This window comes from Salvelinus alpinus, chromosome 7 (genome assembly GCF_045679555.1).
Source record: "Salvelinus alpinus chromosome 7, SLU_Salpinus.1, whole genome shotgun sequence".
Lineage (NCBI taxonomy): Eukaryota > Metazoa > Chordata > Actinopteri > Salmoniformes > Salmonidae > Salvelinus > Salvelinus alpinus.
This window is the reverse complement of record NC_092092.1, coordinates 84,343,785-84,357,756: the sequence shown is the minus strand read 5'-3', so window position 1 is coordinate 84,357,756 and position 13,972 is coordinate 84,343,785. Positions and strand designations below refer to the sequence as shown.

The window sequence follows — 13,972 nt, the reverse complement described above, 5'->3', positions numbered from 1 at the left end:
AGTGGGCCTATTATGGATGCGCCCCAAATCTCGCCCTATATTGTGTACTACCTTTTTGACCAGGGCTCATAGTAATGTACTTTATAGGGTGCCATTAGGGACTCACTTGGTAGCCTGGGCTAGGGGAGGAGAGTGGAATATGATGATTAAAAGGAAGCTACATTTCCCCTCAAAGTACTTCTGGGCTGGCAGGGGAGAGGGAGTGTTTTCTGGGGCTGACACTAGTAGCAGCATGCCTACATTTGCGTGACACTGCCTGCGGAGGAGCAGAGGTTCATGGGTAATTATTTCTGAGTTTTGAGAGGATGAGACAGACGGGTGGACGGAGGGAGTAGTATACCAGCTAAGGCTGGCAATTAGATTATTTTCTTGTCAATCTTAGCAAACTCTACGAACCAACAGACTAGCTAAGCCAATTGGTAAATAGTTTAGATTAAATGGTTTGGATACGATCAGCTGCTCTAGGTATTTCTTCATTGGTAGGCCACAAAGCCTTCCCAAAATGCCATTTTTAGGGTGCCCGTATTAAAATGATGCATCCAGGCTTGTTTTCAATCTTAGTACTAGACGGTCTACCGCTCCGCCTGTGCCAAGGTAGATATGGGGGAAACGCTGCCAGCCAGGCACATCACTTTATCCATGGATGAATATACAGACACAATGACGGATACAACACAAGTGAGAAGTAGTTAGTGACTGGCTGCTTTTAAAAAGACGTCAAGAGGCAGGCAGGCACACAATCAATCACATTTATTTATAAAGCTCTTCTTACATCAGCTGATGTCACAAAGTGCTGTACAGAAACCCAGCCTAAAACCCCCATCGGCAAGCAATGCAGGTGTAGAAGCACGGTGGCTAGGGAAAAACGCCCTAGAAAGGCCGGAACCTAGGAAGAAACCTAGAGAGGAACCAGGCTGAGGGGTGGCCAGTCCTCTTCTGGCTGTGCCTGGTGCACATCTGATGCCAAATGGTCTGATTTTAAACAACACACACAGTACCAGTCAACAGTTTGGACACTCATTCCAGGGTTTTTCTTTTCTTTTTACTATTTTCTACATTGTAGAATAATAGTGATGACAAACTATAAAATAACAGACATGGAATCATGTAGTAACCTGAAAAATTGATAAACAAATCAAAATATATTTGACATTCTTCAAATTAGCCACCCTTTGCCTTGATGACAGCTTTGCACACTCTCTTGGCATTCTCTCAACCAGCTTCACCTGGAATGCTTTTCTAGCAGTCTTGAAGGAGTTCCCACATATGCTGAGCACTTGTTGGCTGCTTTTCCTTCACTCCGCGGTCAACTCATCCCAAACCATCTCAATTATATATATAGAACACACACACACATACTTTAGATCTCATGCATAGTTAGTCTGAGATTGGTTGAGATTCCCCAGCCCCCCGTACCTCAGATGTTAACCAAAACAAGTGGCGGGGTGCGTTTGCTTCTTTCACTCTGAGCCAATGGAATATCTTCTTCACTCTGCCCTGAGGTGCTCTCTGCAGTTGATTTTATGTTAATAAATGCATCCAATTAAGACTGATGTCAGTGGTCCTCTTTCTCCTCTCTCTCTCTGTGTGACAGGTTTAGTCCTTGTGACAGTGGTCTCCCCTAACGCTCCTTCACTTTAACATGCCTGTGTAGGCACCCTATTCCCTTACACAGTGCACTACTTTTTTATCAAGGCCCTTTGGCCAGTTCTGTCGGGGACAATGCTTCCTTTTTTATATAGGGTTTCATTTGGGACAAACTCCAAACTCCACTCCTAACTGTCAAATTGTAATGTCCTGTCGTTCCCCCTTTTGTCCCTCAGGTGAATCCATGAAGCAGGCGTCAGCAGAGTTTGCGGAGGACCCCTGTTCCTCGGTAAAGAGGGGCAACATGGTCCGTGCTGCCAGGGCCCTCCTCTCTGCTGTCACTCACCTGCTGGTGCTGGCTGACATGTCCGATGTCTACAAGCTGCTGCTGCAGCTCAAACTGGTGAGACACGCACACACACATGCACGCACACACACATGTGTGCATTGGTGGTGAGACGTGCACAGGTCATGGATTACTAAATAATTATAAACCGTCTCTCTGGCTTTGAGTCACATTGTGAGGTAGCTAGTCATGTACTGTTGAAGTCGGAAGTTTACGTACACCTTTGCCAAATACATTTAAACTCAGTTTTTCACAGTTCCTAACATTTAATCTTAGTAAAAATTCCCTGTCCTAGGTCAGTTAGGATCCACAACTTAAATCATTCTCTCCACTATTTTTTTATTTATTTCAGCTTTTATTTTTTTCATCACATTCCCAGTGGGTCAGAAGTTTACATGCATTTGGTAGCATTGCCTTTAAATTGTTTAACTTGAGTGAAACGTTTCGGGTTGCCTTCCACAAGCTTCCCACAATAAGTTATGTGAATCTTGGCCCATTCCTCCTGACAGAGCTGGTGTAACTGAGTCAGGTTTGTAGGCCTCCTTGCTCGCACACGCTTTTTCAATTCTGCCCACAAATGTTCTATAGGATTGAGGTCAGGGCTTTGTGATGGCCACTCCAATATCTTGACTTTGTTGTCCTTTAAGCCATTTTGCCACAACTTTGGAAGTATGCTTGGGGTCATTGTCCATTTGGAAGACCCATTTGCGACCAAGCTTTAACTTCCTGACTGATGTCTTGAGATGTTGCTTCAATATATCCACATAATTTTCCTACCTCATGATGCCATCTATTTTGTGAAGTGCACCAGCCCCTCCTGCAGCAAAGCACCCCCACAACATGATGCTGCCACCCCCGTGCATCACAGTTGGGATGGTGTTCTTCGGTTTGCAAGCCTCCCCCTTTTTCCTCCAAACATAATGATGGTGATTATGGCCAAACAGCTTTATTTTTGTTTCATCAGACCAGAGGACATTTCTCCAAAATGTACGATCTTTGTCCCCATGTGCAGTTGCAAACCGTGATCTGGCTTTTTTATGGTGGTTTTGGAGCAGTGGGTTCTTTCTTGCTGAGCGGCCTTTCAGATTATGTCGATTTAGGACTCGTTTTACTGTGGATATAGATACTTTTGTACCCGTTTCCTCCAGCATCTTCACAAGGTCCTTTGCTGTTGTTCTGGGATTGATTTGCACTTTTCGTACCAAAGTACTTTCATCTCAGACGCGTTCTGTCTCCTGAGAGGTATGATGACTGCGTGGTCCCATGGTGTTGATACTTGCGTACTATTGTTTGTACAGATGAACATGGTACCTTCAGGCGTTTGGAAATATCTCCCAAGGATGAACCAGACTTGTGGAGGTCTACAATTGTTTTTGAGGTCTTGGCTGATTTCTTTTGATTTTCCCATGATGTCAAGCAAAGAGGCACTGAGTTTGAAGGTAGGCCTTGAAATACATCCACAGGTACATCTCCAATTGACTCAAATGATGTAATTTAGCCTATCAGAAGCTTCTAAAGCCATGGCATAATTTTCTGGAATTTTCCAAGCTGTTTAAAGGCACAGTCAACTTAGTGTATGTAAACGTCTGACCCACTGGAATTGTGATGCAGTGAAATAATCTGTAAACAATTGTTGGAAAAATGTCTTGTCATGCACAAAGTAGATATCCTAACCGACTTGCCAAAACTATAGTTTGTTAACAAGAAATTTGTGTAGTGGTTGAAAAACGAGTTTTAATGACCCCAACCTAAGTGTATGTAAACTTCCGACTTCAACTGTACCTTACAGCGTTCTAAACCGTCTTTCTGGCTTTGAGTCAGATTTTGAGGTAGCTTGATGCGCCACACACACATGACTTAAGTGGGCTCTTGTGGATATGACAGAAGGAAACTATTTAACTAGCTTATGAATAACTTAGACTTTTTTTTTCATTGCATCGAAGAATATATAAATAAATAACCAGAAGTTCAGCTGCACCTTTTCGTAGATAAATAGTTTGCGTGACTCAAAGTAACGTTCAGTTATCTTGGTTAAAGGTCTTCTGTGTTTTGTCCATCTCTTTACCTGTGCTTCAGTTCATTATTGCTGTGAACAATGATACTAAATCCTGACCACAAGGAGGCCTCACACCTGCAGTCAACAGAGACAGCCTTGCTGTTTATCATCTGTCGTAGGGTTAGTCCTCTATAGGCACCCTATCTATTTAGTGCACTACTTTTGACCAAGGCCCCATAGAGTAGTCTACTACTTTTGACCAGGGCCCCATAGGGCTAGTGCACTACTTTTGACCAGGGCCCCATAGGGGTAGTGCACTACTTTTGACCAGGGCCCCTTAGGGGTAGTGCACTACGTTTGACCAGGGCCCAGGGAGCCATTTGGGACGTAACCATATGTTTTATAAACTTTCCCATCACTACATATGTAAACTGTTCTGATATAATTACACAACACAGCCAAACGGTGAAGTCATTGTGTCAAATGTCAACGATGAAATGGAGTCTCTTTTTTTTTTTTATAGCTAGGTTGTCAAATGGAAGAAGTCTGTCATTCGTCAAGCTCAGACAGGACAGCAGGTTGAAAAGGAAATGACTTTGTATTTATTGTCTCGGACCTCCGGGTGAAGATCTAGGATCAGTTTTAGGATCATAAATGATATGAACATCTAGATCAGCACTTTTTACTGTGAGACGCTTTATGAATACAGGCCTGGGTCTCTACAGAAATGCTATGATTTACTGTGGAACTAAGCAGGGAACGAGTTGATAGAAAAGCACTAGTTTCTACTCTTGAGGTGAGCAAGCCGCCACAGCTAAGTGTGGCATTGCATTGTGGGCTAAGCCCCACTCTGTGTTCTAGTTGAGGTTATTTAAACAAAAAATAAACTTCCTAATACTGGCTCTTAACATTGTTCTTTTACTTTATCTTATCATGCCTCTGTTTATAACCCACCACTTCACTCGGTTAGTGTCTTCCGGATACTTGGGATGTGTCCCAAATGGCAACATGTTCCCTATGTAGTGCACTACTTTTGACCAGGGGCCGTATCCGGAATGGCAACATGTGCACTACTTTTGACCAGGGGCCGTATCCGGAATGGCAACATGTTCCCTACGTAGTGCATTACTTTTGACCAGGGGCCGTATCCGGAATGGCAACATGTTCCCTACGTAGTGCACTACTTTTGACCAGGGGCCGTATCCGGAATGGCAACATGTGCACTACTTTTGACCAGGGGCCGTATCCGGAATGGCAACATGTGCATTACTTTTGACCAGGGGCCGTATCCGGAATGGCAACATGTTCCCTACGTAGTGCACTACTTTTGACCAGGGGCCGTATCCGGAATGGCAACATGTTCCCTATGTAGTGCACTACTTTTGACCAGGGGCCGTATCCGGAATGGCAACATGTTCCCTATGTAGTGCACTACTTTTGACCAGGGGCCGTATCCGGAATGGCAACATGTCCCCTATGTAGTGCCTGTTCCACATGGGCCCTTTTGAAAAGAAGGGCGCTGTATAGGGCAACGGGTGATGTTTTTTTAAGACCCACCCAGACTGAGTCAGTGTTCTAGCTATATCTAAGTCTCTCTGAGGGCAGTCAGCCCTGGCATTCTCTGGACACTGGCCACCCTGGTGTTGCCAGCCAACTGCAGGAGACCTGACGTCATTGCTCTTTCCGCATTCCAGATACCCAAAGTCCCAAATGGCGCCCTATGTAGAGCACTGCTTTTTGACCAAGGCCCATAGTGAACAGGCTGCTGTTTGGGATGCTCATATGGATACTGTACGGGCATGCTCTGGGTGGATTATAGAATCCTATCAAATTGACAGTGGTCCTGAATCCTGAGATGTTCAACGTTTACTCCAGGCAATGTAAACTCAGCAAAAAAAAGAAATGTTCTCTCACTGTCAATTATGTTTTTTTCCCAGCAAACGTAATGTATAAATATTTTGTATGAACATAAGATTCAACAACTGAGACATAAACTGAACATGTTCCACAGACATGTGACTAACAGAAATGGAAAAATGTGTCCCTGAACAAAGGGTTCAAAAGTAACAGTCAGTATTTAGTGTGGCCACCAGCTGCATTAAGCACTGCAGGGCATCTCCTCCTCATGGACTGCACCAGATTGGCCAGTTCTTGCTGTGAGATGTTACCCCACTCTTCCACCAAGGCACCTGCAAGTTCCCGGACATTTCTGGGGGGAGTGGCCCTAGCCCTCACCCTCCAATCCAACAGGTCCCAGACGTACTCAATGGGATTGAGATCCGGGCTCTTCGCTGGCCATGGCAGAACACTGACATTCCTGTTTTGCAGGAAATCACGCACAGAACCAGTAGCTGGCTGGTGGCATTGTCATGCTGGAGGGTCATGTCAGGATGAGCCTGCAGGAAGGGTACCACATGAGGGAGGAGGTTGTCTTCCCAATAACGCACAGCATTGAGATTGCCTGCAATAACAACAAGCTCAGTCCGATGATGCTGTGACACACCGCCCCAGACCATGACGGACCCTCCACCTCCAAATCGATCCCGCTCCAGAGTGCAGGCCTCAGTGTAACGCTCATTCCTTTGACAATAAATGCGAATCCGACCATCACCCCTGGTGAGACAAAACCGCGACTCGTCAGTGAAGAGCACTTTTTGCCAGTCCTGTCTGGTCCAGCAACGGTGGGTTTGTTCCCATAGGCAACGTTGTTGCCGGTGATGTCTGGTGAGGACCTGCCTTACAACAGGCCTACAAGCTCTCTGTACGCAATAGGCTGAGAGGGACTGTCTGAGCACTGATGCAGGGATTGCGTGTTTCTGGTGTAACTCGGGCAGTTGTTGTTGCCATCCTGTACCTGTCCTGCAGGTATGAAGTTCGGATGTACTGATCCTGTGCAGGTGTTGTTAGACGTGGTCTGCCAATGCGAGGACGATCATCTGTCCGTCCTGTCTCCCTGTAGCGCTGTCTTAGGCGTCTCACAGTACGGACTTTGCAATTTATTGCCCTGGCCACATCTGCAGTCCTCATGCCCCCTTGCAGCATGCCTAAGGCACGTTCCCGCAGATGAGCAGAGACCCTGGGCATCTGTCTTTTGGTGTTTTTCAGAGTCAGTAGAAAGGCCTCTTTATTGTCCTAAGTTTTCATAACTGACCTTAATTGCCTACCGTCTGTAAGCTGTTAGTGTCTTAACGACCGTTCCACAGATGCACGTTCATTAATTGTTTATGGTTCATTGAACAAGCATGGGAAACAGTGTTTAAACCCTTTACAATGAAGATCTGTGAAGTTATCTGGATTTTTATGTATTATCTTTGAAAGACAGGGTCCTGAAAACGGGACGCTTCTTTTTTTAATTGAGTTTAGTTCCATCTTAATTGGTCTTGTTTCTCCATGTGGGAGCGGGAACCGTGCAGACCTACACCTGTTAGCCTTGGTCATAAGTAACATATATGGGCATCCTCAGGTATAGCTAGGGCCTCTGTCAGCCTCGGGCCCGGCTAATCCAGAGTGGGGCCCGGCTAATCTACCTCTGTAGGAGATGCTACTGGAGAAATATAGCTAACCTAGCCTCGGGCCTCGATAATATAGACTAAAGCTAGTTTCTAGGCCTCTAGGAGATCGTTACTGTGACGTGGCCCGTGATGTCATCTCATTGAACACCTTTGGGATGAATTTTATCGTCGACTGCTAGCCAGGCCTAATCGCCCAACATCAGTGCCCGACCTCTCTTGTGGCTGAATGAACTCAGCAATGTTCCAACATCTAGTGGAAAGCCTTCCCAGAAGAGTGGGGGGCTGTTTATAGCAGCGAAAGGGGGGGACCAACTCCATATTAATGCCCATGTTTTTTGGAATGAGATGTTTGATGAGCAGGTGTCCATATACATTTGGCCATGTGTATTTCAGTAAGGTTTATATATTTTTTATTTCACCTTTTTAAATAACTTGTGTGTTAATTCTTCCGCTCAATTCCCTCCATAAATGTACACGGGAGTCCTTTTTTTTACCTTTGCAATATTAACAAAGGCATATTGTATGCATTTTGCACTTTGCGCTGATATAGCCGGTGTCTATTTTTTTTTGATGGTAAAGATTGAGGGCAAACTGTTTTTCTGTGGTAACAGCTAGTAGCAAATGAATCATTTACCATATACTGTAGTCTAAGCACTGGTCTTTAATGGACTGTTGAGTGGAGAGAGGCATGTTGACTGTGTTAACTCACGGGAAGAATAACCTTCCTAGCAAAGAGTTTTTTTTTTAGCCCCAAATGGAACCCCTTACCATATAATGCAATACTTTTTGACCAGAGCCCTATGGCCTAGAAACCTATGGGCCCTGGTTGAAATAGTGCACTATGTAGAGGGTGGTGTATATTTGGGACAGGGTGGTGTATATTTGGGACAGGGTGGTGTTTATTTGGGACAGGGTGGTGTTTATTTGGGACAGGGTGGTGTATATTTGGGACAGGGTGGTGTATATTTGGGACAGGATCTGAATATGAGGAGCTGGTGAACCTGAATCTTCATCTTGCTGTTCTCCAGACTCCCCAGTCCACTTACATTCTTGCCTATGTTCCTATCTAAACCGTGTGTTCCTCTGTAACCCCTCTAGGTGGAGGAGAACCTAGTGAAGGTGCGTAACGCTGGAACAGAGCAGGACCTGGGCATACAGTACAAGGCCCTGAAACCAGAGGTGGACAAACTCAACATGATGGCTGCCAAGAGACAGCAGGTATGTACTGGACTGTCTGATGGAGGGGACAGGGAGCATGGCTGGGAGAGAGATGGCTGCCGTCAGCAGTCAGGTCCGTTCTAAGGGAGGTGTCTGGGCTGGAGAGGGAGCTGACAGTTGGGGTGGGTGAAGGGCTATGAAGGGTAGGTGATGGGGCGTAGGAGACTGGAGGGAGAAACATGGGAGGTGGATGTTAGTAGCTAAGCCACCTACTGAGGCCCCATCTACACTACGAGAGATGGAGTCTGAGGAGTAGAGTGGCAAAATGGATTTTCTTCTTTTCATCCGTGCCTTTTGTTGTGGCTGGCAACGTGACATTCTTGGTCCGCAGCTCAAATTGACTGTAAATATCACAGTAGCCCACGAGCCAGTAAGCACAAGCTATTTAACAATCCAAGCAACTTTAAAACATATTGAATAATGCAACAATCCACAATCCGACAACGGGTTTATTTTAGCAGACAATTACACAGCTAACCCTTGCTAACAAATGCTAAGGCAGGTAGCCTAGTGGTTAGAGCGTAGGGGCTGCAGGTAGCCTAGTGGTTAGAGTGTAGGGGCGGCAGGTAGCCTAGTGGTTAAAGTGTAGAGGAGGGAGGTAGCCTAGTGGTTAGAGTGTAGGGGCGGCAGGTAGCCTAGTGGTTAGAGTGTAGAGGAGGGAGGAAGCCTAGTGGTTAGAGTGTAGAGGAGGCAGGTAGCCTAGTGGTTAGAGCGTAGGGGCTGCAGGTAGCCTAGTGGTTAGAGTGTAGGGGCGGCAGGTAGCCTAGTGGTTAGAGTGTAGAGGCGGGAGGTAGCCTAGTGGTTAGAGTGTAGGGGCGGCAGGTAGCCTAGTGGTTAGAGTGTAGAGGAGGGAGGTAGCCTAGTGGTTAGAGTGTAGGGGCGGCAGGTAGCCTAGTGGTTAGAGTGTAGAGGAGGGAGGAAGCCTAGTGGTTAGAGTGTAGGGGCGGCAGGTAGCCTAGCGGTTAGAGCGTTGGGCCAGTAACCAGAAGGTTGCCGTATCGAATCCCCGAGCTGACAAGGTAAAAAATGTGTTGTTCTGCCCCTGAGCAAGGCAGTTAACCCACTGTTCCCTAGGCGCCGAAGACGTGGATGTTGATTAAGACAGCCCCCCCGCACCTCTCTGATTCAGAGGGGTTAAATGTGGAAGACACATTTCAGTTGAATACGTTGTTGTACAACTGACTAGGTATCCCCCTTTCCCCTTTTTTAAAAGTTTTTTTTATTTTTTACATGATCAAGCAACCCGTTACCATGTCGATAATGAACTTTTACCCCTCCCATACAAATATACAAGTACAGTAATGTTAGTGTCTTTCATATTATAATATAGGCTGCTAGCTAAACAACATTTCTTCACGTAAACGTCAAAGAACAACGACACAGATATTTCACCTCATGTATAAAATGTGAAGCATCCGCTTGACGTTTCTACTCACTACCAAATATGGTAGTGAGAGGAAGCCCAGTGGCCCGGCATTGGGAGAAGATGGAGTGACATGGATTTTTGTCTGATATTCTGCTAATTTTCTCATTGAAACATTTGATCTCAATACAGGTTTGTTTTCCCAAAACTAGAATCTGCTATGTACTAAGTTTTGTAGACTTTGCCCTTTGCCTAAGTTAAAAAAAATATATAACACTGTTTAGGAAGTAGGAAAGCAAATAGTTATTGCTGCAGAGTAGGCGTTTCCTAACGGAAATATGCAAATGAATGCTAGACTGCTCCAGTAAGATCTTGCTAGTTCCTGCTTGGCTCTGCCCACATTGACCAATTTTGTTCCCTTTGGAAACGACAGGCAGAGGTCTATCTTCCCGGGTTAGTCATACAAATCTTTGTAAATGTGCTGTCTAGCAGAAAGTGAATGTTTTTAGTTGAACCATATCTAGATAGGAGCTCTTGGGCTTAAACTAGCTACGTAATAAAGTTGCCGAAATAATTAACCTTTTATCAATATTATGGAAATGTACTGAATGTTAGTAATTACCTGGGGAGGTGCTTCTTGCCTTGAACTCAGTAGCTCAGTGCAGTCAAACCCCCCCCCCCCCAAAAAACTGATTTAAAGCTACGGCGACCAATTTCAGAATGGAACGGGTTGTTACTACAATTTTTTAAGGTGTAAAAAATAAGGACAATGTCTGTACATTTCAGCAGCTGTTTAAAAAAAAAAAAAACCCCAGAGGTGAGGAAGTGAAAAGAGTTTGTATGCAGGCAGCACAGGGTGACCAGATCCATTATGGAGAGATGGAGAGATGGGGAATGGGTCTGTCAGGACATTTCATATTTCATGATGAGTTTCGCTGGTGACATCGCTGAGTTATGAGATGAGCAGCATCACTAGACTGTTCAGGTAGGACACACACACACACACATTATAGAAGAAGAATCCGCTCATTATATCTCACATGCTATTGTTTTGGGCCTAATGTTTTTTTATTTTCCTATTTTGTCTTTCCAGTCTTGTGTTTTGTGTTTAGATTTGATTTAACACCAAACAACCAGGTTGTAAATAAATATGTCTCTTCCTGTTTTTAGGTGACTGAAATGCGAACGTACAGCCATACTGTCGTGTGTGTGTGAGGCCTTAGCATAAAGGAAATTAACATTGGCCAAGGCTTCAGTTTATTCTACCTTGTAAATGGCACTGTATTCCCTATATAGTGCACTTTTGACTAGGGCCTATAGTGCACCATATAGGGAATATTGTGATTTGGGACGCAGGAGTCTATGCTGTCTCCCTGGCTCTTCTATAAAAACTGTAACACTGGAGCCAGTAGTAAGAACGATGCATTAAAGCTGCAGGGCTTATTGGAATGGCCTGATTATGACTGTGCTTTATCACCACAGGGGAGAATCTAGGTCGCTCAGACCGAGCAGCTCTGTCATAATTGTTTACATGAGGACATCACTTGACGGTCTTGAATCGAAAGTGTCTCCCCCTCCCCCGGTAGCCTGTCTCCCCCTCCCCCGGTAGCCTGTCTCCCCCTCCCCCGGTAGCCTGTCTCCCCCTCCCCCGGTAGCCTGTCTCCCCCTCCCCCGGTAGCCTGTCTCCCCCTCCCCCGGTAGCCTGTCTCCCCCTCCCCCGGTAGCCTGTCTCCCCCTCCCCCGGTAGCCTGTCTCCCCCTCCCCCGGTAGCCTGTCTCCCCCTCCCCCGGTAGCCTGTCTCCCCCTCCCCCGGTTGCCTGTCTCCCCCTCCCCCGGTTGCCTGTCTGTTGTAGTGTATTGTATATAATAATTATGCATCGCTCGCTATTGAAAGGATGTAATGTTTTTCCGATAACGGTAATACTACCGTTGTGTCTCTCTCCCCTCTCTGTAGGAGTTGAAGGATGTTCACCATAAGGATCAGATGGCAGCTGCCCGCGGTGTTCTCCAGAGGAACATCCCCATGCTCTACACCGCCTCCCGCGCCTGCCTCCAACACCCGGACGTGGCCGCATACAAGGTCTGTAATGGAACAGTGTGTGGCATCCCAAATGGGACCTGATTCCTAATAGTGAACTGATGTTGACCAAAAGCCGTTTGTGTGCAACATCAAGGGAATAGGGTGCCATTTGGGACGTAATAATATTTGAAATGTTTTTGTAACTTTTGTGTTTTTTAAACTGTTTTAATGAATGTTTTTAAGAGCTTATGATAATGTAACTTCAATAGCACATTACATACAGAATCTCAAAGTGCTTCAGAGACACATCTTGTTGATGTATTTTATTATCTTTATTTTCCCCTAAAAAAAAAACCATTTCGAATTTAATTCCATTTTCCAGGCGAACCGTGACCTGATCTACAAGCAGCTTCAGCATGCCGTCTCAGGCATCTCTAATGCTGCCCAGGCTACCGCCTCTGACGATGCTGCCTTCAACCACCCTCCCGGGGGAGGAGAGCTGGCCTACGCTCTCAACAACTTTGATGTAAGTCTAGTGGGGAGGGGGTTTGGAGGGGGAGGAGAGCTGGCCTACACTCTCAACATCTCTACCCGCCGAGCTATGTGTCCCCTCTGTCTCTAGTCATATTGGGATGAGGTGGATTCACAAACGCCTCGTGGCTTCCTTTCCTCATATCTCCTTTCCTTGGTCTGCACTGATCTGATAACACTGGACAAATGGCAAAAACAAATGCACAGTTTGTAAAGCAGGTAGACCTGATACCTCAATGGTATCAGCTAGGCCTCACCTCTACCCTGCTGTGTTGAGAACTACAACAGAACAGAGCATCCCCCTCCATTTTGCTTCCCAAGTTGCACCCTAGTCCCTACATAGTGCACTACTTTTGACCCGGACCCGTAAGGAATCCCATAGTGCACTACTTTTGACCAGAGCCCTATGTAGGGACTATGGTTCTACGTGGGAGGCAGGGAGGGAACAAGCCCCAGCCTGTGAGGTGATGTTCCCACTGTAGAGTCTGCAGGTCAGGGAGAGATGTGAGGGGATGTTCCCACTGTAGTGTCTGCAGGTCAGGGGGATGTTCCCACTGTAGAGTCTGCAGGTCAGGGGGATGTTCCCACTGTAGTGTCTGCAGGTCAGGGGGATGTTCCCACTGTAGAGTCTGCAGGTCAGGGGGATGTTCCCACTGTAGAGTCTGCAGGTCAGGGAGAGATGTGAGGGGATGTTCCCACTGTAGTGTCTGCAGGTCAGGGGGATGTTCCCACTGTAGAGTCTGCAGGTCAGGGAGAGATGTGAGGGGATGTTCCCACTGTAGTGTCTGCAGGTCAGGGGGATGTTCCCACTGTAGAGTCTGCAGGTCAGGGGGATGTTCCCACTGTAGTGTCTGCAGGTCAGGGGGATGTTCCTACTGTAGTGTCTGCAGGTCAGGGGGATGTTCCCACTGTAGAGTCTGCAGGTCAGGGGGATGTTCCCACTGTAGAGTCTGCAGGTCAGGGGGATGTTCCCACTGTAGAGTCTGCAGGTCAGGGGGATGTTCCCACTGTAGAGTCTGCAGGTCAGGGGGATGTTCCCACTGTAGTGTCTGCAGGTCAGGGGGATGTTCCTACTGTAGTGTCTGCAGGTCAGGGAGATGAGGGGATGTTCCCACTGTAGTGTCTGCAGGTCAGGGAGAGATGTGAGGGGATGTTCCCACTGTAGTGTCTGCAGGTCAGGGAGAGATGTGAGGGGATGTTCCCACTGTAGTTTCTGTAGGTCAGGGGGATGTGAGGGGATGTTCCCACTAGTGTCTGCAGGTCAGGGGGATGTGAGGGGATGTTCCCACTGTAGTGTCTGCAGGTCAGGGGATGTGAGGGGATGTTCCCACTGTAGTGTCTGCAGGTCAGGGAGAGATGTGAGGGGATGTTCCCACTGTAGTGTCTGCAGGTCAGGGAG

At 46.5% G+C, this 13,972-nt stretch overlaps 1 protein-coding gene across 2 annotated transcripts in view; it reads left to right on the top strand.

Annotated features, from left to right (window-relative positions):
- The window catches only part of LOC139581791 (catenin alpha-1-like), a 246,011-nt gene that overhangs the window by 24,103 nt on the left and 207,936 nt on the right, over window positions 1–13,972 (top strand). For both annotated transcript variants that reach the window (XM_071411967.1, XM_071411966.1), the window contains exons 4-7: window positions 1,824–1,990; window positions 8,540–8,659; window positions 11,977–12,102; window positions 12,425–12,568. In XM_071411967.1, coding sequence (XP_071268068.1) covers window positions 1,824–1,990; window positions 8,540–8,659; window positions 11,977–12,102; window positions 12,425–12,568 — 557 coding nt within the window. The remainder of the gene's footprint in view (window positions 1–1,823; window positions 1,991–8,539; window positions 8,660–11,976; window positions 12,103–12,424; window positions 12,569–13,972) is intronic.